The 25,153-nt window shown below is 35.9% G+C and overlaps 1 protein-coding gene across 5 annotated transcripts in view; it reads right to left on the bottom strand.

The window, feature by feature from the left end:
- LOC104114108 (serine/threonine-protein kinase ATM) overlaps positions 1-25,153 on the bottom strand; it is an 89,670-nt gene that overhangs the window by 43,679 nt on the left and 20,838 nt on the right. For 4 of the 5 annotated variants that reach the window (XM_018776890.3, XM_070197495.1, XM_009624485.4 and 1 more), the window contains exons 18-49: positions 24,844-24,981; positions 24,654-24,743; positions 24,388-24,575; positions 23,560-24,160; positions 23,398-23,469; positions 23,137-23,301; positions 22,221-22,346; positions 21,961-22,088; positions 17,846-18,002; positions 17,154-17,200; positions 17,019-17,082; positions 16,795-16,869; positions 16,587-16,706; positions 16,216-16,401; positions 15,545-15,666; positions 15,391-15,460; positions 15,149-15,276; positions 14,486-14,627; positions 14,246-14,386; positions 14,037-14,135; positions 13,894-13,940; positions 11,018-11,210; positions 10,697-10,885; positions 9,350-9,421; positions 8,967-9,036; positions 4,807-4,924; positions 4,589-4,712; positions 3,461-3,601; positions 3,195-3,308; positions 2,187-2,234; positions 1,975-2,079; positions 1,724-1,810 (exon numbers count right to left, since the gene is read on the bottom strand). In XM_018776890.3, coding sequence (XP_018632406.1) covers positions 1,724-1,810; positions 1,975-2,079; positions 2,187-2,234; positions 3,195-3,308; positions 3,461-3,601; positions 4,589-4,712; positions 4,807-4,924; positions 8,967-9,036; positions 9,350-9,421; positions 10,697-10,885; positions 11,018-11,210; positions 13,894-13,940; positions 14,037-14,135; positions 14,246-14,386; positions 14,486-14,627; positions 15,149-15,276; positions 15,391-15,460; positions 15,545-15,666; positions 16,216-16,401; positions 16,587-16,706; positions 16,795-16,869; positions 17,019-17,082; positions 17,154-17,200; positions 17,846-18,002; positions 21,961-22,088; positions 22,221-22,346; positions 23,137-23,301; positions 23,398-23,469; positions 23,560-24,160; positions 24,388-24,575; positions 24,654-24,743; positions 24,844-24,981 — 4,167 coding nt within the window. The remainder of the gene's footprint in view (positions 1-1,723; positions 1,811-1,974; positions 2,080-2,186; positions 2,235-3,194; positions 3,309-3,460; positions 3,602-4,588; positions 4,713-4,806; positions 4,925-8,966; positions 9,037-9,349; positions 9,422-10,696; positions 10,886-11,017; positions 11,211-13,893; positions 13,941-14,036; positions 14,136-14,245; positions 14,387-14,485; positions 14,628-15,148; positions 15,277-15,390; positions 15,461-15,544; positions 15,667-16,215; positions 16,402-16,586; positions 16,707-16,794; positions 16,870-17,018; positions 17,083-17,153; positions 17,201-17,845; positions 18,003-21,960; positions 22,089-22,220; positions 22,347-23,136; positions 23,302-23,397; positions 23,470-23,559; positions 24,161-24,387; positions 24,576-24,653; positions 24,744-24,843; positions 24,982-25,153) is intronic. The other variant, XM_009624493.4, reaches the window with a different exon arrangement.

Here is a 25,153-nt window from a genome sequence, read left to right as displayed (position 1 = left end):
AAAATTTGTTAGGTATCAGCATGAATAATCCCATTATTATTATTAACAAACAGACTAGTTCTCTAAACTTTGATCTGATTTGTCAGTTCTGATGAAAGGTAAGTACGAACTTGATATAAGGTTAGAACAATTTTTAATGTTCAACAGATGTTAAAAATCACTCTGAAGTCCTGACAATTGATCACCTTTATTCTTAAATTATTTATTATCATTGTTCAGAAAATACATTCAGATAAACTTCTTTTTCCTGTGCGAATCGTCAGCTTTCAGATGCTTTTTGGGTGTTGGTCTAGTTTCTCTTCGAATCCCATCCTTTTTATTTCTTCGGTACACCTTCAGTACGTTTGTTACAACGGATTGAAGTACAGGGTAAATGGGAAGCGGAATAATCAGTTCTTTTCTCGAAATGAAATACTAAATTGGATAAAATAGATGGGTGGATCTAGAACACTTTATAATTGCAACGTCAATCAAAAGACACTAGAAGACTTCTATTATTGCAACGTCAATCAAAAGTATACTTCGAAACAATTAAAAACCTCTGATGAAAACTACTTTGATTTCGACTGTTGAGAGAAACTTCTGTATATACTTCAATCTCGCAGAAGATCAGTTAGAAAAATACCATGATTTGGTCCAAGGACACTTGAACGTGCGAAGCTAGAATCCCTACTAAAAAAATTAGTAGCTTCTCAAATTGCTGAAGTAAGGTCAAAGGGTTTATGACAGGGAATAATGTAGTCTTGATGTAAAAGAAAGACGAGCTCTCGTTATTCTTAAAAGCGAAAAGTGCAGAAAACAACAAAGTTCAGGGGGTTTGAAGCAAAAGAGAGAAACGAAGTGCACAACTTATGAAATTCAAAAAACATTAGAATTTAGAACTATAATAATCAAATTGCAATTAACAAACTAATTTCAGTATCCAATATACAAAAAAGTCAATATTAATCTAACTTCTTATAGTTGAGATTCAAAGGACCGATTGTTTCTCATTGAGATCACTTTGTGCATCATTATTTGAAGCAAACACCTCCCTGAAGTGCATGGCTTCACTCATGAAGTTATAACCCTTCATTCACATAGCTTCGTCCATTCATCACTTTAAGCGACGAAGCGATAGCTTTTAAGAACACCGATTTCCAACATGAGGTTTAGAAAGCTACAATTTTCCACTCACTGCATTTTCTTTCACGTTTTATTCTCCTGCCTTCCAAGTCTACCACTTATACTCTTTTTCTCCCTCTTTTCCTATTTTGGATTACCACAAGAGGCTATCACGGAAGCAATAAATTCAGGAGCCATAGCTAAGATTAAACCATAAGGCGGTACTTGTGATATTTCGGCATGGGGTGCATTTATTTGGCATTTTTTGGATGTTAGATACTATGGGTTACTTTTTATTGGCATTGGAAGCACATCACGTTATGGCAGGGTAAAGTTTCACAGTTTAATGAATCGTCCACTTATTTGATGGGCTGGTTAAGGGATTATATGCGGTTAAACTCTTCACAAGTTATCAATGGATATACAACCCTTTGGTATGAATAGTTTATTGGTTTGGGCATGGATGATCTTATTTGGACATCTTGTTTGGGTAACTAGATTTATGTTCTTAATTTCTTGGCATGTATATATAGCAGGCAAGAGACAATTTTAAAATGAGAGTCAGAGTAGATAATAAAAATGTAATAAGCAGCAGAGATTGGTGTTTATGTTCACTGACCTTGTGGGATTGGATGATTCCATAGAGGCTGTCAGGTTCATTTATTTGTGTCACTGCAGATAAAAGTATTTCAATGTGTCGCGGCAGCTGCAACATCAGCGAAAGTATGCCTTCAAAATATAGGATAGCTTCATAGCAAAAATCATTACTTTCTATATGCTAAGTGACCACAACGGGAGTGTTAACAAATAGGACACTCTAACAAATGATAACTTTAGATGACCAACAATTAAATGCATATATGAACTCACAATCTCAACATGAGAGAAATCTGGAGTGCCCAATGTCAGGGAATTGAAATTCTCTTCACACCAGTGTTCCACGTAAAGAACAGCAGTAAAGTAAGCACCAGAAGTCTGTCAATTTAATGCAATGGCATGAGAGAGAGAGGGGGGGGGGGGGGGGTAAGAACATCAAAGAGAAAAAGGAAATGGAAGAGCATGAATAAAAGTTTGGCACTCACAATAGCAGACCTTGCAACAGCAAGATAATCCATAGAAATCCAATAAACCTAGCAAAACAACAGGAGATGGAAAGGGCATGAGTCCGTAACCCTAAGTAGAGAACTTGGGTCATAAACTGTTCTCTCAATAATTCAATCCAACGTCCAGAACACTAGAGGCCAAGAGAAAGACATCAAGTTTGGAATTCTCAAAAAATGTAGCTTACAACATCTTTGAAATGTGAATGTGTTTCACATATCCTCTGAATGGAATTATACAAATGGGATACTAATCCCTCAGCATAGTCAATAAGATTTGGATCCTTCAGTATGAGACCAAACACATTTCACCGTAAAATAACTTTAATAAATTACTTGGCATGTACACTTTTTAACGAGGATAATTATTTAGCAAAGATTCAACAACTTCAGAATCAAAATTTGACCAGAAACCCCTTGATAATAACAGGTGAAATAGTTCAGTGGAAGTGAATCCAGGTTTCCAATGGGCTCCGGTCATGATGATACTTGAACCAAACCCATCTAAGGCTTCAATCTGGTTAAATTAGCCAGCAGGTGATCCTGGCTTTCATAAAATTGGTGCAAAAGCCAGTTCAAGAACTACGCTTAGTTCCTAAATTACAACGTGTGAAAGTTGATCAGGTGTAACGACTGGAAAGCAGGAGCAATATAAGGCCTAAAGACAGACCACAAAACTTAGTCGGACAAGCATAAAAGTAACTGAAGATTTAACAGTTGAACAACCAACAGAAGCCGCAAGGTCCCACCCCTTAGGGTTACTGAAAAGAACAATTAAAGCAAGAAAAACAGATAAAATTAGTCAGCAAGCAGCCAAACAATAAAGAACAGGGAATACTAATCTATGACAGTGTTCAACTGCACTACAACATAATAGAGATCAGAAACACCATCAAATGATAATCAAATACTGCAGAGTCAACAACTACGTTTTATGTACAGGATGAAGGAATTGTTGCTACAGAAGAATACATGTTAAGATTTATTTACCTTTTGCCATGACAATGTGGATATTGATACTACAGATGAAGTGGTTGTCTGATGCTTTGCCTTCAGAGGCGTGGAGCGTGACTTTGATCCATAGCTAGAAGGCCTTCCATATTGCTGAAATTGTTATATTACTTATATCATCTCTACTGAGTGAACTTAATTTTTTTAAAAATAAATAACAGAGGAAACTTAAGAACAAATTCCGCAAATTAGTAAATTAGGTATCACTCTATGAAGAAGTATCTGCGAATGCATATCATTTAAACCTTTGAATTTTCTCGCTTAGAGGGATTAGAGGATGTGCTTCTTTCCATCACGTGACACAACCGAAGCTCGTTAAGAGCATCTAAGATAACTTGAATTGATTTGGTCAACTTATTGTCCTCCGTAAAAATGTTCTCTTGCACCTACATACAAAAGCAAAGAGTATTGATATTTTGTTCTCAATAGAAAGATGAAATAGTACCCTATGGATCTGATTTCCACAAGCATGTTAAAACATTTCGTCCATAGAACTCCGGATTGGTTCACCAAAAAAAAGGCACTTATTTACAATGTTTAACAATAGCTTTAAGTAAACGTGAATTCAATATATCACATGCAAATGGGAAAACTTGAAATAATATTAAGTTATTAACTGCAATAAAGAAAGAGAAATATATAGCTTGTAAGCACAGGTTATCAAAAAGGGAGCTACATACTTTAGTACATATAAGGCATTGACTATTTTGATGTTCTTGACCTACTATGATCTACAATTCCCGTCCTTTATCTATCAATTTAGTATATTCATGTGTGATGAACTGACTAATGAAGTATGCAATTGAATCTTCTAATTCTGAACAATTTAAATAGAGATAGGAAAGGCATAATTGATTCATTTAATCAAATAAATTGGATTATATCAGAAGAAGTGGAAAACAAGGTCATATACAGATATCTTAATGCTTTAACCAATATAGGATGATGTAGGAAAATAATGGAAATGGAGACTTTGCAAGAACAAAGGTCAAAGGCGGACCGTCGCAAGAATCCTGTGTATACATATTGAATATGCAGGTATGCATACTTCAGTGAGTTTCATGACTAATTAAAACCAGTCTAAACTGCTAATTAATTGAATAAGAAAGACTGTACACAATGACATAAGACTAATCATGTTAATCACCCAAACAGTTAAATGGCTTAGACACCTAAATGAATAAAATAACCATGGAGCAACATATACTTAAAAGTGAATCATAACAAAACATGTTCTATGTTAATTGACTGAAAAGTAATTAATTTGCTTTCTTTTATATGCTCATGCCACATCACAAGATGGGGAAAGTCGTTAAAATAAGTGGAAGCCAAGGATAATCAAGATGGAACAAGAAAGAAACTATAACAATAACCTGTGAGGAGATCAGTTGACAAAGATCAACATCCACGTCTCTTCTACTAGACAAATTGACCATCACATAAGGGAACAAGAGTTCTGCAACTTCAGATTTCACCAAGACAATATCTTGACACAATCTGAAAGGACCATGAGCTTATTAAAGCAGCATAAACAAAAGCAAAAAAGCTGATAGTTCTAAATAAAGGGAGAGATGCTCTGGGAAGAAATTACCTCAGGATCATATCATCACAATATTCAATCAGAGCACAGATAAGAGGACAAATCCATGTCTCGAATGTTTTTCCATCAGTCTTCCATATAGCAGAATCCTTCAAGGAAAGTGCCTCAACTGCAAGGATATTAAGCAACGAGATACATGATTAGATGGAAACTGAAGTAGCCTTTTGTTAATGTGAATAACAAATACGATCTAGTTTATGCCCTAATTGAGCACAAACTCAATGGTACACCTATCAGTGTAATACTGAACATATGGAACATGACAATAGCATCTATGTCTCCAGATGTTTAGATTAGTCCTGATAGAACAACAATTTCAGTTTTCCAATGCAACTTTCACTAGCAGATGCTCATTGTTAACACCATTTCCTGTAGGCATCTAGACTTCTCTTAAAGCCAAAGGGACCCCATATTTCCTATTGGAAGGCCTATACTTCGAAACGCACTAGATTGAAACTCTAAGCCTGCTAGCTCAGTTTTGCCTCCTCCATTCATGAAGGCATGAGAGGCAAGGTCCTGAGGTTCCCAGAAAAACCCGGTTCCCAAAATAACCCCACGCAGGAAACAAAGCAATATAGGGGCAAAACCTACATTTCTGGATCCCTCATGATTTCGGCTTTGTAGTGGCACATAAGTATTCTTTAGCTTTAAGGAGAGTGAATGAATCATTTCCTTTTTCTAGGCTAGGGTCCCAAGCATAAATGTTTTTAAAGCAATTAACCCTTGCTGTAACCTACTAAAATCACTTGAAATAGTGTTTAGAGTACACCTGCCTTCTTTAGAACAAAAGCATCTAGTCTTGCATTTCTCTTAAAATCTTTTACAGAATCCCATGACTAAATATTTTTGTGGTAGATGAATCAAGAACATACAGTTAAATGAGATGGGCAGGAACCAATCCTTGTCATATCATTATTGTTGGACATCGAATTGGATCCCAGAATGATGTTTATAAAGCTAGGTTTTGCACATTTGATTTAATTACCACAATACCCACATCCCTAATGTACCCTTTATGGCATTAAAAGTTTTTGCATATCTTTACTATCACGTCGGTATTTCGCTAAATTTCCTCCATGATGAGTTTTAAACCCATTGTAATAGCATAGATGATAAACATCTTGAATGGTTCCTCCAAACCAACAAAATTTATCACATCAAAATTTAATATTACTAAGTTTCACCATCCTTTTTTTGATGAAGTAAGTTGTTTCATTAACAAAAGGCATCTAGAAGATGCAACGTTACAGGGAAATTGAAAGGCATAAATACTACTCCCTCCGTTCCAATTTATCTGAACCTGTTTGACTGGGTACGGAGTTTAAGAAAAAATGAAGATTTTTGGAATTTGTGGTCCTGAACAAGTCAAAAAGGGGCCAGAGTATTTGTGTGGTTATAAAAGCTTCTCATTAAGGGTAGAATTGTAAGTTTAAGCTACATTATTTCCAAATTTAGAAAGAGGTCATTCTTTTTGGAACAGACCAAAAAGGAAATAGGTTCACATAAACTGGAACGGAGGGAGTACTAAATGTTAGTCCCTCTACATCTTGTCATTCTAAGACAAAGGAGCTAACAAAATCCATTAATTGGTCAGTACCGATTACAGTAGCTAACTTAGTTCGGCAAAAAAGATTGAGTAAGCATTTAGCTTTGAGAGAGTGATTTGGAGTTGAGATTCCATCAAAACATCTGCTATTCCTCTCATTCCATAAACACCAAAAAATAGCACCAGGGATCATCAACCAGATCTTTTTGATGGTCTTATCAACTCTCCATAAACTCCAGCTCATGTGTGCATCTCTCAAATTCTGTGGCATGACCCACTTCAAACCAGAAAGACAGAAGAACATGTTCCAGAGGTTGGTGGCCACTGGGCAGTGCAAAAATAGGTGGTTGACAGTTTCCTCATTCTCCATACAGAGGTAGCATCTGTTGACCAACTGAAAACCTCTTCTGTTTAGGTTGTTTTGTGTTAAACATGCCTCATTGAGCGCAATCCAGTAACATCCTTGTAACATCATGACCTCAAAATAAAGAGTAAAACAAATTCAACTACGCAATTACTTCCAATCTCTTTGATTATCTGTTAAAGCCACTTCTAGGAACAAATGCTCGATCTTATATAGAAGCCAAGAAAACAATGGCATTGCATACAAACACTGAAAGCAGATTATGCAAGCTATTCTTGCATTACTATCAACGGAAGACATCAGACAATGCTGAATGTTGCACGTGTTGGCACGACTCTCCCTTCCTTGATACAGCCAAACCCCGATGCTTGAAACTAAAAGGCCACTCAAACTTATAAGCTATGGTACCTGATGCAAATACTGAACTGTCTAATTAATAGAAAGAGAACTGATTCCCAGATCAGTACACGAGAGGACAAGGAAATTTGTTGCTTTGACAACTGGGATTCCGAAAATAGTAATAAGAAAGCTATGTTGCTCGGACTCTACGAAAATGCTGCCGCACCCGTGTCGGATCCTCCAAAAATGCACTAAATTTGGAGGATCCGACACACACCCAACAACATTTTTGAAGAGTCCGAGTAACATAGTAAGAAAGTATCTGAAATACAAAAAAAAAAAAAAAAAAATTACAGGACTACGTATTTAAAAGAATATAATGTTCTGGAGAAAAATTTAAGGATTAAGATCCAAGATCAAAAGTTGAAGATATGAAAAGTAATTGAAAATACAATGTAGAGAACAGTAAGGATCAAGATTCTGGGATCAAAAATCAAAGATGTGAAATAAACTAACAAAAAAGCAAATTGAGATAGTTCTACATCGCCTAAGTTTCAACTTCCCGCTACTTAGTTGCTTTATAATGGTGGTGGGAATCTAGTTCACACTTAAAGTAAGAAGGGGAAGGAACAAATTTGGATGTAAATTGATGACAGGTTGCAACAGCGCAACACTATAGTCTACCATGAGCAGATGAAATATGAATCATGATGAATGAAACATGGGGGAACTAGCACTAGTGGCAACTTTGAGGTGACAGTGTTTGCTGCCATGCCTAATTAACTCTAGCAGTCAGATCACACAGTATAACATCATATTTCAAGAGAGGACACAAGATCAAATACTTAAAGAGAAGATACTTCATTTTACGTGAAACCATGATGTCATTCAAAAGGATAGTGTGACATATGTGTTCAAGAAACCCTATTTTAAACTAGGAAACCTAATATCACCTAAACGTAATAAGAACATCGTTGCTGGAAAATCTAGTGCACGCGGAACGCAAGAAAGACGTTCATTTTAGAGGAAACTCTAATGTCATTCCAAAGACAAAATGGGACATTGACTATAAGGAAAACCTAATAGTTTAATTTAAGAACCTAATGCACTCAAAAGGCAACTGAGACATTCAATTTAAAGGATGAAGAACTCTCTCTATCTTCCATTGTATTGAGACGTCTATCCAGTCACATTTATGTATCATCATCAATAAGAGGAAGACATCAGTGAGCTGGAGCTCAAGGGAAGTTGACAGAACCATCAAAAAAGTCTGGAATATGGTACCTGCAAGCATTATTTGGTGTATTTGGGTCGAAAGGAATAGTAGATGTTTTAAAGGATGAAGAACTCTCTCTATCTTCCATTGTATTGAGACGTCTATCCAGTCACATTTATGTATCATCATCAATAAGAGGAAGACATCATTGAGCTGGAGCTCAAGGGAAGTTGACAGAACCATCAAAAAAGTCTGGAATATGGTACCTGCAAGCATTTTTTGGTGTATTTGGGTCGAAAGGAATAGTAGATGTTTCCCCGCATTTGCTGATATACCCGTTTCACAAGCCGAACTGTACTAAACTTATGCGCATTATCTTTGAGAAAGAAACGTTTTTTTCCAAAAAAAAACATGGAAATATTGAATATAAAAACAAGCTTCATCAGAGTCTAAACTCCAGGATGGAAATGCTGGAATAATGGCCTCACTTCTCAGGCAAAAGAGGTCCTAGTAGAAATAAAATAACAGAAGTAATTTCACAACTTTAAGAGGAACATGGGAATACGTTTTTTTTCTCTCATTATTCAACAGTTATATAGTAATATTCGGTACAAGCAAAAGAAAGCACGGAACAACATAAAAGATGACCAACATAACTTAAACTTAATCACTGAACTGAATCATACCGTTAAGCTTTCTTTCTAGATCTGCCAGGAGTTTCTGAACCAGGTTGACATCGACACCTTTGGAATGCACCTACAAACACACTAAGAGCAGCTTAACTTCCAATATTGGGAAACAAATGAGTAACGCCAAAAATAATAAGCAAAACCCCTGACAATTTGTCTAAACTGGTCGTATCAAACTGTCTCAACATTTTTTGACACATCATAGAACTAAAATTACTGAAAGTCAAGCGAAATAAAAGGCGGATAATTATATCCAAGATACGTTCCAAGAGAAAAAGGCTGTTGTCTTAAAAGATTTGTTAACTTAAGTGTTCCATCCAACTTCATCAAATATATGGTTTAACTAACAGCAAGGACTATAACAGAACAATTTCACTTACCTCAATAAGGGATCTCTGATAAGAATCAAATGATAGCAAAGCCCTCTGACCATTTTCAGTTGAAAGTATCCCCTGCTTGAACAGACGAGCTTAGGAAAAACAGAATACAAGATCTTTTGAACTTTTATCCTCTGAAAACCATGACTGTTAGAGAAACTATAAAGTTGTTGCACAGAATAGTTGAGAATGACACAAAAAGAAACAAATATTGAAAGAATGAAAGTGAGAAGCAGACACAGGTGTTAAAATACATGAGCACCCAAGATGAAATGGCTAAGAATGTAGTAAACCAGGATCATTAATTAAGCACCTTCAATATTTTAATCAATGAAATATACTTTGCACTTGGCACTCTCTACCAAGACTAATTGCATCAGGCCTTTTAACACCCAAATAGGGTAAAAAAAGCACCAATTTCAAGAACTCAAAACTGATCTGCTGCACACGAAGCTGGGATGCACTCATGAATCTGAAAACAGCAATACAAGTACCAAGTTTTTATACCAGATACTCATGAATCACTTCGGTTTTAGCTGGTAGGAAAGGCCCTCATCCTCAAAAATGAATATCAGTGTAAAAATTACAAGAGCAACCTTGAAATATGTATTTCAAAGGTTTCAAACGGTATGCAAAAACAGAGTATCAACCTGAAATTAACATCTTAAACATGGACAAAGCTAATCTCCTAGCACAGATGACGGAACATAAGCACAACAATAGAGACTGGACATATATCCAGTGGTGCCTAAGGAATCAAGAAGGAGGATCTGAGGAACCAAACTTGTTCTTGGAGGGTAAAGAACATCATGAAAATAGTCATAAGATCCCTTCAATGACACAGATATTCTGTTCAGTAACTTCACTTTGATAGACTCGGCTTGTTCAAGCATTAATACATCAGTTAACAATGTAGCTTCAGTAGATAACCATATAGCATTTATCCAACCAATGCAGGAACTGCAAAACTTGATAACCTAACACTGTATCTAACTCTCTGTATTCATTTAGAATCTTTCTTTCATTTGTTCATCCATTCTCTTCCATCAGAGCATTCTTTCTGTCTCTCGTTTTTTCTATTTGGTTCCCAAGTCGAGAGGCAGGGTGGTTTGATTGGTTGGCACGTAAGTTAAGGTCACTAGATATGAAGCCTAAGCTTGAACCACCTTCTTTGTGACCAGCCTTATTAACAAGTACAATAGAGATTATTGATGCCAATCCAAAATTCGTGCATTAAAACTGACTTAAATGATGACTTCTTATGAATAATAATAGTACAGAATGGAAATATGGGTTCTGGCAGAAATCTGCTTGAAATAATAGTACACAATCCATCATATGTTTACTCACCCGCAAAGCTTGAGATGCTATGTCAATTATCTTAACAGAGTCATCCATCAAATATTTCTTTAAGAGCCTCATAATTGCTACCAGAAGATCATCTGATATGCCCGTACCAAGGTGGAAGTTATGCTCATGTACAGATTTAGACTCGATAGGAAGATGGAACACAACACCATGTGGATCGCCAATACCAACCTGCAAATTGTAGTTAAGAAAGCAAACGACTGAGATACGTGAAGAGAAAAAAGAAAGAAAGTAGACAGCCGAGATAAATGAAATAACAGCAAAAGGAATAACTCAATAGTATAGCAATACTAAAAATGATACCCGAGATAAAAAATCAGAGACCAGCGACCCAAAATTGCCAGCACCACTCAAACTACATGTGTGCACCAGGTTCCAGACTGTGTGGACAATTTCATGGTCAGAATCCAAATATGCATCTTCGAAAATATTTTCCTCATTCTTTTGTGCTGGGTATGCTTCATCTTCAAACAATTTTTTGTGTAATGCTTTTAGACTGCCGCCAAAGGAGAAGAACTTTTAACTACCAAAGTCACTTGCAACAGAGCAAAATAGATAGCATTGGGAGAAATCTGAAGCAGATTAGTATACTCATCTATGACTTCAGCCTAGTTGTAAAGATAGTAAATTTAGAAAATATTGAGAAAAGGACATTTAACTGCATGAGAACGAATGATAAGAATGATAAACTTGACCAGAAATATTCAATATAACATTTGGCTGAAAATGCACCCTATAAATCAATTTGATAACTTGCAAGCAAGATTAATCCGAGAAAGTAAACTAAACATCAGAGAAATTATCTTCCACCCAACTTCCCAGAAAGATGCCCCTCACATTAACCTCCAAAGTCAGCTTTTCTAATTTCCTTCTAATATGCAAGGATTATGTGGGAATAGATTTGATTCCCATGATATTGTAATCAAATAAATGCTCATATATTTGAACTTCAGTCATGACTCCAAGATTCTCCTGCACTATTGATAAGAAATGGACCTTGAGTCAAACTCAACCCCAAAAGAGCTAGTTCATGAGGTGAGGATTGTCCAACACCATATAAGGAGACAACAACCTCTCCTCCACCAATGTGGGACACCAACAACTATCAAAGCTACTAACGCACTCATTCCATACTTGAGACCCTCCATAAGACAACCAGGATTAAGCTTAAACCACTCTTCCAAATGATTGAACGTTGCATATGATAACAACAAATAAATCAGATACTTGCATTATCTATTACTGGATTAATAAAATATGTAAACATTGCTAGAACTCAAGGAAAATATGCTTTATATACTTTCATATTACTGAGTTACTCTGGTACTTCTCTTCCTTTTTTAAAAAAAAGGTAAACTATTATTAATAAAAAGTGTACCAAGAGTACCTCTTCCTTTTAATTTTCAAATTAGGCAACTAAAAGTTACATAATAAGACATTAATAATACCAAAAACACTTTTCCAACATAATTATTAAAATCAAAATCTAGATTAGAGTGTACAAACAAGGCACCTTATCCAAAAAAATTAAGATTTAGAGTGTAAAAAAAGGATAAATCGGTCTTTTTGACTTTTTCTGGTTTTCTTTCTTTGAAGGGTCTTTATTTTAGTTCCATTTTTATCATTGTTCCTTTCGTTTAAGTTGAATTTCTTACCGCTCACTTCCCTCCCATATTAGTTTGTGTTAAGGTGGACACTTTGTGCAATACGCACACCTATTAAATCCTATCTCCAACTTCCTAATGTTGGGACAAATGTAAGGACTTTGTTGAGTTGAATGACCATCTCATCTAAAAGCTTAAGCTGTTAGAGAGAGAGCACTTTTATTCACTTAATTATGTCTTCATCACACCCCCTCACGTGTGGAACTGATTCCTTTTCATGGACCAAACACATGAAAATTCTTTTTTTAGCAATGAAACTTGAACTCAACATATCTGCCTGCTCTGATACCATATTGAATTGCATGATCATCTTACCTAAAATCTTAAGCTCTTAGAGAGAAAGCACTTTATTCAGTTAATTATGACTGTGTCAGACTTTATCCAGCAAGAGCATAATAAACTAAAATGATTAAATCCTAATATTTGCGGTGACTTCCCCCTTATCAGTGATGTCCACATGTCTCTTCATTTTAATGAACTTTATATCAAGTGAGTCCAAACAAATCATGTCATCAAGGGTAACATGGGATACTAATTTTTAATTGTTATCAAATAGAGAAATTGTCATTCTTTTTTAGACTGATTAAAACAGAAAGTGTGTCAAATTAAAATGAGACAGACGGAGCTCAATTTTAGTTTCTTGTTATCAAATTAATTGTTGGACGCTTCCAAGTCAAAGTATTTTTTCTTTTATAAGTTCCATTATTACAGTAATTCTTTCTGTTTTACTCTTCAACATCAATACTAACTTGCATGAAACTTAGTGGGCGTTTGGACATAAGAAATGTAAAATTCCAAAAAAAGTGAAAAAATTTCAAGTGAAAATGGTATTTGAAAATTAGAATTGTGTTTGGACATGAATATAATTTTGGGTTGTTTTTGAAGTTTTGTGAGTGATATGAGTGAAAATTTTGAAAAACAGCTTTTTGGAGTTTTTCAAATTTTCGAAAAATTACAAAATTCATCTTCAAGTGAAAATTGGAAATTCTATGGCCAAACACTGATTTCGGAAAAAGGTGAAAAATTTTCGGAAAAAAGTGAATTTTTTTTAATGTCCAAACAGGCTATTAATTTCTATCAAGTAGACCTCCCAAGTTATTCTCAAGGTATTATTCTCTTGGAAATCTATTTAATTTATAAACCTTTTGATGTAGCAATCTGCAGGTTGTTCTGTTTAACTTGTTCCTACTATCATTCCTCTTTATGCTTGTAAAACAAACCCATCTTCCTGTTTTAGGGAATACCTACTTATAACAAATCAATCGAAAACACAGTTATCAAATAGATCTTGCAAAAAAATGCTTTGCAAGGGGAGAGAGAGTTTAATGGAGAAACTTGGTTAGTGAGGATTCATACAGCCGGCTCCAACTTGTTTGGGGCAGAGGTGTTATTGTTGTTGTTGGGGGGGGGGGGGGGGGAGTGGGCGTGGGTGTTGCCCTCTATAATTTGGGAAGAAGCGATACAGCATAGAGACTATCTCTGAATTGGGGCACTGAAAAGTAGAAGCTGTATTACCTCCAAACAAGTAATCTTGGCGGAAGGTAGCGAGATCGTTTCCCTAACTGAAACAGCCAAATAAGATAAATGAAATTAAGTGTTATGAATAACAAAATGAAAGGTCATCAAACTGTTCATTGAAGTTCCAAGTGACTACTTACGATTGACAAGTGCTCCCTAGGCGAGTAATTTTGACATAGTTCCTCATGGAACATCCGTATATCATGAAATAAATCGATGTTAGGGAATGGCTCTAGTTCCTGAAGTGACGCACACAGTAATTAGTGAGACCAATGAGCATTCCACTGGCTACTCAGGTACTATGATGGTCCAAAACTGTTCAGGTAATAAGAATAACATAAATGCATACTTTAATGTACTCGTGTAGTGATGGGTCGGAGTCCAAGGTAAGTTGGCTGAGCAGAGACAAAACTTGAGATGATGTGTCAGCTGACAGTTTGGGACTAGACTCGGAAGAAATGCAACACATTACCAACTTGGAAATTAAAAACTGTAATGGAAAAAATGGCAAAAGGTTAAAAAACACTTGAAGAGTTATGGCATAAATAATATAGATAAATATCAAAATAAGAGCCTCAGTGACATCAACCTGAAGCTGTTCACCTAGGACAACAGTGGTTCCCTCCAATTGCTTTATTTTGAAAATTTTTAGCAATGAAGAGATCATTCGACAACATTGGTCCAGCAAAGCATCAAGGTCCAAGCATTGACCAATCAAGTTGAGGAGATAACTGGAAAAAAAAAAAAAATTATGTCAGATGCGAGATCCTCTAAGCATGAAATAAATGTATAATAAAAGTTGAGCAAAAGTAGCACCACCTAAGCAATGCAGGGAAGCAGTAAAGCACCACAACCACGGCATACAAGTACCACCTCAGATCAGCCATGTGTAAATAAAATTGAGGACAAACAAAAGCTCAGACAATTTCACTCAAGTCTATACTAAAAATGCATCATAGTTATTTTACTTCAAAATATGAAACAATTGTAAGTTTGGTTAGATTGCTAACATTAACAATCCATATGCTCAAATAAATAAACAGCTATACTGGACAAACATAAAAAGCAAAGTGAAAAGTTCATGATTAACATTTGAAATTCCAATCAAACACAACAACAAATTAAAAAGCTATTGCATTTCCCAGATGACCTTCTCAGCTTGTTCAAAGCTAACAAGAGAAGGGAGACGCATTTGCCCTCACCGTGAAATACTGTCCCCCTAAGCAGAGGCATAAGTCCAATTTAAGCTTACCTGGCAGTACTAGGAACCGCAACTCGATGCCCTAATACATCAATAAGCACTTCAATCCCAGCAAGCCTATCAGATTTGTGCCTGAAATGACCAGCTGCAGCAACTTTGTAATGCAGCTCTACTATAAACTGCACAGCAATATTCATAATTTAGAAACTGTCCACCAGCAGTTATTAAGTAAGACATATAGTCAAACAAAAAATTCACCGGGGAAATATATATACACAAATCGCGAGCAGTACCGTAAATACTCGATCAGGTCGGAAAATGTTAATCTTGTCAATAAGACCAAAATTTTGACAAGAGTCATCTCTACAAGAAAGCGGTAAAAGAAAATTTAAAGACATGCCAACAGCAGCATAAAATTACAAAAATGACCGAGAAAAGATACTGCACATCTCCAAGAATCCATCCACAACTGTCATAATTGCACGTGCAATTGTCTCCTTGGAAAATGAAGGAAGAACAGGGTCCACAGCTGTTGAAGCAAGAGAGAAAATAGTATTCACGATTGAAATCTGCATAAACATATGATGGAATTATTTAGAGAAAGCTTGGGAAAGAAGATTGATTTTTCATGTGAAAGAGGAAGACTCCAGTAACATTGAGATAATAAATGAAACATTCAGCCTTATAAAGAAATTGAAACAATCGTATCACATTATAGCATCGTAGACTACTCTCCATAGAAGCCACTGCTATGCAGAGAAACAGATGTTATCCCAAACCTATGCAATTAGATATGAGGTTCATGCGAGCAAATCTCTACACAAGAAGAAAAATTTCAGCACTTTCCTCGCATAGCACACACTTCATTTCAGATTAAAAAAAGGGGCAGCCCGGTGCACTAAGCTCCCGCTATGCGCGGGGTCCAAGGAAGGGTCGGACCACAAAAGTCTATCGTACGCAGTCTACCCTGCATTTCTGCAAGAGGCTGTTTCCACGGCTTAAACTCGTGACCTCCTGGTCACATGCAGCAACTGTACCAATTACGCCAAGGCCTTCACACACTTCATTTCAGACAAATCATGAAAATGTTAACTCGGATGTGTATAAAAGAGCCATACCATGTGCTTCTTTATAAGTTTGTCTCTTTCAGTTTCAGATATTTTAGCAATATCCAGAATTGACATTTCAAGTACAGCTGATCCCTTCTCCCAACCAGCCTTCTTACTGGAGTGTAACGTAATACAAACAGAGAAAATATCCACAAAGTGATTCTTAATCATTTCAGCAAGAGGCTCACAAGTAACCTGCAAAAGATGAAAATGTAGAAATTTCAGGTATGGAGTAGAACAGTGACTAAAATCTGAGAATATTCAACAGAGAAAGCATGGAACTTGTAGAGTAAGCACCATAAGAATATTAGAGAAATCATACAAGTATATCGCTAACTTAAAATTGTAACTGAACGAAAAGTAACTAAAGAAACTACAACCTTCGCAAGCCAATTCATGTTGGAAATGTCACCATGCAACATTAAAGATGGAATAAGCCAACGGCAGCAGGACTGAATGAAATTGATAGGCTCTACATTGAAGACGAACAGATCCCTTACCTGGCATGAAGTATAACTAATGTGTCGGCTACTTGGGATGCAACAAATTGTTGATAATGAGTCGGATTAGAAAAAAGAAACACATTACCTCGAGAAGAGCAGCTAAATTTACACCAGAAGCAACCCAACTAAAGAGGATTGGCGCCATAAGTTCTTCCATATACTGCAAACAGACAAGATTGTGCCAGAGAGAAAAATGTTTAAAAGATCAAGCAGGTTGACAATCTCACACTTCTTCATCAGGAATTATAAGGCTGATTGCCTATGCTCTTTAACTAACATAAGCAAATACTAGTAGAGATTTATTTATACCTTTGACCTAGAAGTATACTTTAACTCCCTTGATAGATTATCAAGGACAACAATAACAAGTTTCCTGAAAGCAGGAAAATATAAGAATCGAGTGACCTCCCAGAAAAACATGACCAGCTGATGACTTTTGATTACCTTAGACAAGGGTTAATAGCAGCAATAACACATACCATAAAAACAGCCTGCAAAAACAACAAATTGGACAGATATAACCTCATAAAGTCAAAATATTTAATCTTGGGCGAAGAGATATACATGCACTCTCTAATAATTGCAGCAAATTAATGTGTTCACTGCAACAGATCAAAACAAATCAAATGTAAATCATGTTCATCAGGTCAAGTGTCAGCTAGGTAACAACAAAGAAAAATAACTTGGGTTTCAGCACAATGGAAACACATGCTAAATTGGAACATCTTAAAGTTAGCAATATCATGACACTCAACTTTTATACTATTGGACCTGATAACCTCTTACTAACAGCAACCAAAGATAAGGAAAAGACTCAAGCAAATACCCCTCTTTAAATACGGAAAACAAACCTCTTTCAATAATCAACCTAGCAGGCATTTTAGGGCCAGTACAAATCTCTTTATGGTGCGCCTTCCATTTACATTTATGTTAATAATAAATTATATTTTTCAGGGTCAAAGACTTATATTTTGTTACCGCGTCTTCCACAGTAAGAGATGTTCAAATTTTTTAGCTAACATGAATGATGCCAAGCAAAACCAGCCTCTATTTTATTTTATTTTTTTGTGTGTGTGTGTGTGTTTGGGGGGGGGGGGGGGGGGGGTTAATTCAAGCAAAACCTGCCTCGTGAATACCTCCAATTCAATTTTTTCACTGTGCAGCGCAAGATGAGCTAGGGTTACAATTATCGTTTCCAATATGGTACGAGGCTGAGGACCAGCAGCTAAAACCTCCTTCGCCATCACCGGTTTCTCTCTGGAGCAAGTCACAAGCTTTGTGCCAAAATTTGAACTGGAACAGCAAATTTTAGGTGAATAATTGAAATGATAAACAATTCAAGAACTTAAATGCTAACAGAAGAGAGACAAAATATTAACAATTGTGAAAGAGAATGGTCTGAAGAAAAATAAACCTAAAAACTGAAACTGTGTAAAAGATGTAGTGGATGTTTTCCCGGTAAATGCTCAAAATGCAACTCCAAATTGACCAGCTTACTAGAGGCAAAAGAGGATGAAAGATGCTGATAAGAGAAACTACTAAAAGTAAATTAGAACGATCAAGAATTACCAGCTTGACAATGAAACAGGAAAGAAGCTGTCCCCTCCCCGCCTCTCTAATACCCTTTTCATTCATTGAAATATTGCTCATTCCTTCTTCCAGTTTTCACAAATTTTAGACCTCAATCTCTTCCATTGCACTTTTTAAAGATATACAATAGTGTGTAAGGGTTTCCAAAAAGGAATTTATAATGGTCTTGGGCCACTCCACATATTGCCTTAAAATTGCCGATTGGATGCTCATATTCTTTTACATGGTATCAGAGCCGAACTTTTGTAAGCCAATTTTTCCACTAGTAAGGTCATTATTACAACTATTCTATCCAAGCATATCTATCAACTCAAACCATTAAATCACTAACTTTGCTTCAAGCCCACTTCTAAGCATACTATCTCGACTTCAAACCCCTGCTTCAGCCTCTTGAGTTGCTCTCTACACCAGCCCCACTCTTATGCTTATTGAGATCTCTTAAAATTTGAACTCATTAACCACAAAAGAACTAGGAAAAAAATCATTCCACATGTAAACCCTACAACCGATTACACGTGGGATGGTGTTAGGCATATATAACATCTCGAATTACTAAAAAGGGCAGCCCGGTGCACTAAGTTGCCGCTATGCGCGGGGTCCGGGGAAGGGCCGGACTACAAAGGTCTATTGTACGCAACCTTACCCTGCATTTTTGCAAGAGGTTGTCCTGGTCACATGGCAGCAACTTTACCAGTTACGCCAAGGCTCCCCTTCAACATCTCGAATTACTAGTGTAAGAAATTTCCAAGTGACATTATAAGGTCTTGGGCTACTCCACCTATTCAGTGTTATCAAAGGCGAAAAGCGCAAAAAAATTCTAAGGTATGTTGGGGCTTTAGGCGCAAAGCACAAATAAAGCGCGGGCTTTAATGAAGAAAGACGCAAATAGAGAAAAACTACAAATATGTATGTGTACTCCAAGACTAATATCTATATGAATGAATACCAAATATATGGACAGAGAGATTGAAGAAAATTTACAATAACGTGAAATATAAATTGTTTGGAATCGTCTCTTCATGATTACGCTCATTGGCAAAAAAAAGTATATGTACCTTAGAGCCTTGATGACAACACTGAAGCGCCCGCTAAGCGAGGCGAGGCGCTTAACATGTTTTGAGCCTCACTTTAGAGCTTAACGCCTTTTATAACACTGCACTTATTACATTAAATTTTTTGGGTTGGATCTAAGATCCTTTCACAACACTTCCAATTGAAAGAAAAAGTGCAACTTCAACTTATAAACATGCATATTCCGTGTTTTTTATTGGGAAAAAGTGAGAAGATTTAATTGCACACGTGTGCAGAAACACCCGTATACAATTAGTATACCAAAAAGAGAACCCACAAAGATATGGGATGTGTTTCGTATGAAGGAAAACATTTTCCGGAAAATGTTTTCCAAGGCTTAAATGTTTTGGAAAACATTTTGCTCATGAACTCATTTTCATCCAATTAGTGGAAAATGTTTTCCCTATTAAGAGAAGGGGCAACATTTTCCAAAACTTTTTTTCAACCTTCCCCACCCTATGTCCCATCCCCACCAACCCCCCACACCCAACCCCACCCCTACCCCTACCCCACCCCACCCTCACCCCTATCCACCTTCCCAACCCCGACCCTCACCCTAAATAGAATTAATATTAAGAATACTTTCTTTTCATGTGGGAGATAGAGTACTTTCTTTTTCATGTCAATAAAATAAGAGTTTTTTTTTCATAATTTAAAAAAAAGCATTTTCTTTCATTTCAACAAAAAAGTACTTTCTTTTCGTGATGTAGAAAAAATATTTTCTTTCATTTCAACAAAACGATGTAGTAAAAAGTATTTTCTTTCATTTCAACAAAATGAGTATTTTCTTTCATTTCAACAATATGAGTATTTTCTTTTCATAATGTAAAAAGTACTCATTTCTTTCATTTCATTTCGACAAAATGAGTATTTTCTTTCATTTCAACAATATGAGTATTTTCTTTTCATAATGTAAAAAGTACTCATTTCTTTCATTTCATTTCGACAAAATGAGTATTTTTTTTATGATGTAAAAAGAGTATTCTCTTTCATTTCAACAAAAAACGTACTTAAAAAGTAATTTCTTTCATTTCAATAAAATGATGTAGTAAAAAATATTTTCTTTCATTTCAACAAAATGAGTAATTTTTTTTATGATGTAGAAAAAATATATGAGTATTTTTGTTTCATGATGTAGAAAAAGTATTTTCTATCATTTCAATAAAATGAGTACTTTCTTTTCATGTTGTTTAAAGAGTACTTTCTTTTTAGTTATGGAGCACAAATTTCAACGTTGTTTTTGCGTGAAAAAGTAATGTAGCACATTAATTCCTTTGGTTTTGTGTGAATTTTAAAAGAATAATTAAATTCTTGAAGAAAATAGAGTAACATTGGGTATTTGGGGTTTGTGGGGGGGGGGGGATAAGGAGAGTAGTATAAAAAAGTATTTTCCTAAAAACTATTTTCTACTCTATGACCAAACACTAGAAACTATTTTCCAGAAAAGATTTTTCACTCACTAAACAAACAAAAGAAAATAAGTGATAAAACCACTCATTTTCCGAGACAACTTTTTCTTGGAAAACATTTTCCTTCATACCAAACACACCCATGGTTTCCTAAGAACGACATCCAATCTACAATACATAAAGGACCCTCATGGATGCACCAACAAGAAATAAGGGATAAGAGGCTATTCTTCAATTGTGCCAAATCACCCTTTGTTGAGTGTTGAGCAGTGAGTAATGATATCGAGTGATATATCCTTCCCCTCCTAGGCCCCCAAAAACTACCTAAATGTAAAATTAAGCATAGAAAGCCTTATTGGATCCACTTTGCAGATGGAAATGGCAGTGAAACCTTGCCTAGGAGATAAAGATAATCTGACAAATGCTAATAAATGATAACTCATAATTCCTGATAAGTGAAAGATAAACAAACATTAAATAGACTTCCCTCCGCTCAGTCATGTCTCCTTGATTCAAAATAAGCAAGGACTTCAACCCAAATTTTATTTGAATCTTCCTTTTCTAATTCCATAGACCCATTTAGGCATTACAAAATTAATTGAAAAGATTTTATCAAATCAGGGGAAAGGAAAATTACTATTTCAACAAACAAAAGATGAATAACAGTAGATTTAGGAAATCATTGTAAAAAGCTTTCAATCTGCATATATTTTCTTTAGCTGTAAGCAGATGTGCTTGCTTCAAAAAAATGGTAGGGCTCTTTAAAGGGGTAGATGCAATAGTTTGTAGATTCTCCAGGCAAAGATTACAATCAATATCTTATTTCTATTTAGCAGCATAAAACAAATTGGGGTCCATGCTTTACTCCAACCAAAGTTACATGCCCAAGTACTTAATTTAAGTAGGGAAGACTTATAACATGCGCTAAGTTAGAAAGGCTACCCATGCAAATTCACAGTAATTTGTCTTATTAAACTTTTGAGTGACCTTTTTTATGAACATTGTCTTCAATCAACTTTTGAGTAACTTTCAAACAACTCTATGCAAAAATATAATTGACTGTGTGATAACCATGCTCACTTGAGATTTATTAGGAAAAGTTATGTCTGGCCAATCAGTTAGTTTGACAGACTAAAAAGGTAATAATGCAACAAAAAGCAAAAGAAAACCAAGCATCGTACCATATGTCCTGGAATAGTTCAAAATGACCGTCCCAAGTTTGGAAAAGCACACCAACTCGTTGAGCGAAGCATAACCTAACTCGATAATCAGGATCCCGAAGCATCAACATCAGCTTTTCAATCATAGACTGCTCAAATTTGAAGCAGGTATCATGAAAGAGAATATGTTTTTGTAGATCAAAAATTTAAACTGAAACTAGACAAAAAGGAAAAGTGATCTCGTTCCAATCTTTCTTTATCAAGATTTTAGAAGATGATACCTGACCAATTTGAGGATCCACTAAAATGAAATTGCAAATGCAATCAATAAGCTTGGTCCGGCCAACCCAATCAAAGAGGTCGCTGTCTGCAATTTTGTTCACCAGGTCTCCAAGAGAAACCAAGCCCTATACTTCCATTTCACAGGACATGCAATTTGAGAAAGCTTTGTTAAAAAAAAAAAGAGATTCTATTGTTCAAGAAAGTAGAGAAGTACTCCCGATTGAGAGAAAAAAATACTAAAACGTTATGTGAATAAGACATTAAGCTGCATCACAGATCTAGCAGTTTAGACTGTAAAGGAGCATATATTTCAGAGGAAGAACGAAAAAAGAGGCATTAAATTAACCAGCACTTTTGTCAGGAGGAAGTTCTGGCAGGTTATCTTTGATAGATATTCTTCCATTTCATGCCAACCAATGTTTAAATTGCCTTGGCTGAAACCATGAGACCGGTATCCTTCAGCTTTTTCTTTTACTGGTAAATCTCATATGTGGTATTTTCTTTTCTTCTACTTTTAAGGCATATTTTCAATTTTAAATATAAATAGCAGTAAGAATCCTGAAACTTCAGAATCCTTGTTGTAACCTATTGTAAGCTTGTGAACTATTCGCTAAAAGAGGTCCAAACTTGTTGACCCTGCAGCCATTAAGTATCTTCCTATCCAAATTGTCTGTATTATTTCATCCTACCGAATTTTACTTGATAAGAATGGAATTTTGCGTACTATACAATCTGAAAAGGCCTTAAAATGGTAAAAGCAAACATGCGGAGAAGTATTACCAGTGTACACTGCAGGAAAGAGCTCTAAGGAGCATGTTATATAGGAACTTGCTTTCGAATACATAACTTGGTTTAACTAGAACTACATTTAGCACCGTGTAATATGCAGAAAAATCTAAGATACACCTATTATACCTCTTCGGATAATTTTTCCCGTGAAGACAGAGTCCTTCTTTTGAACTTTGCAACATCATCAAGGGATAAAAGACTCTCCAACAAACTGCAGATGGCAGCTAGCACATTCAGAGACTGGACCTTGAGATTTGCCTGAATGTCTAGGAAATCATTTAAGGATGTAACCTGTAAAGAAAAGAAGAACTAAGTAATTATCAGAGTTTTCAAAAGCATAAATAACTTACAATAACTAAGACAAATAAACATCAAAAGCCACATTACCAAATTTAAGAACTTTCTGCTGGAAGACCAATGAGGATGTTGACAAAGGCCATGTATGATTACTTCCAGGACCTAATTAAAAATCAAAAGTTCGCAAAATACTCAACAAAATGCAATATCATCAAGAAACAATTCCAGGACAAAAAATTCCAATAAGATTACCCTTGGATCACTTTCTTTCTCCATGAGCTCAAACATGACATCCCATGTATGAAATGGTAAAGCTGAAAAGAACTTTGTGATGATCGATACGACTTCCATTCTCTGATTTACAGACGAAGCCAATATTTCGGCAGTAGCTTTTCCCCCAATTTTTACAGCATCAGTATCTTTGGAACTAATGTTCACATCCAACTCCATGTCCATGATCATACTAGTACGGCTATTTACTGGATGAGAATCGTGACTAGAAACAGATGCAGAAGAGTCAAGGTCGTCCCTCTTTGAATGAAAATTACTTCCACTACTCGAGGATCCTTCATACAGTTTAGCAAGAACCTTCAGAATCCTCTCCACAGATTGAATTACTGCAGCTAGGACGTCTATGTTGTTGTCATTTTGCATTTCATTAAACAATGGGGAGCATAGAAAGCTTTCAAAGGACACACGAATGGTCCCAATTGTGTCAAATATTGACCTTGAACCCGACAAACCACAAACGAGGTCGTCATAACTTTTCTCTAAGATAGAAGCAGCTCGATCCAACAACTTCGACACATATTGACTCAGAGTGGCAAGGCAAGGCACAATTTCTTCTCCTAGCCTAAGAGTGAACAGCACATGAAGCCAACACAAATAGAAAGATTAATGAAGCCATTCCATTGCAAGCAAGAGATGAAACTTAAAAGCAGAGGGCAAAAAGATAATGCCAATAATCAGTTCCCTGCCGATGATATACCAGTATGGAAATCAATGTATTAACATCATTATCAGAGAAAATCACTAAGACTAAGACTGAATCATGCAAACCTTAAATCGAAAAGGACAGACCTTGTACTATATGAACAATACATGAAGTTTGATAAAATAGCACAGAGGAAGATGACATCAGATAGAAACATCTTTTCATGCTCTTCATCTTTTATAATTTCAAGAATGTGATTTTCGACTTCGTGACAAAGTGGATCTCTGATCTGCCGGGGAAGACGTATGCTTTGGCAACTAGGTGATTGAACGTCCTGAAACCAGTTAAAAGACGGTAGAAATGAAATATTTTGACCACAAAGAGATGAAAACACAATAAAAGAGTGTAGCACCTCCAGATCAGATTCATGTCCAATTCTTGCAAGAACTTCAACGGAGCATTCAAAAAATTCATGCTCACTTTCATGTGTATGATCTTCGACCTACAACAATGGGCATTTCAGCATCTTAGTCAACTTAACAGTAGTCATGAGAGAGAGAATAGGTATAAGCATAAAGTTATGCAAAAACAACAATATATACCTTCACATCATTCAGAGTTTCAGGAACATAGTGTGACGGGGAAAGTCCTTTATCTAGCAATGGTGTACCACCAGTACAGAGAGCATAAACAGCTGTAGGGAATATAGCAACCAGCTGTTTATTCAACATTGAACAGTCCTACATGTGAAAGAAGTCAAGCACCACCATTAACCAAAACACCTTGTGCTTTTGCAGAGAACATGCAACATCATTGTGTCATAATGTCTTAAGACTCTTGAAGCAATATCTTGATGCCCCTTTGATTTTGAATGAGTAGATTGACTTCAGATTGGAAGGAGAGGATCCTGGA

Source organism: Nicotiana tomentosiformis, chromosome 3 (genome assembly GCF_000390325.3).
Source record: "Nicotiana tomentosiformis chromosome 3, ASM39032v3, whole genome shotgun sequence".
In the NCBI taxonomy this organism is placed as follows: Eukaryota; Viridiplantae; Streptophyta; class Magnoliopsida; order Solanales; family Solanaceae; genus Nicotiana; species Nicotiana tomentosiformis.
The sequence above is the reverse complement of the archived record's forward strand: the minus strand, read 5'-3'. Positions and strand labels throughout refer to the sequence as shown.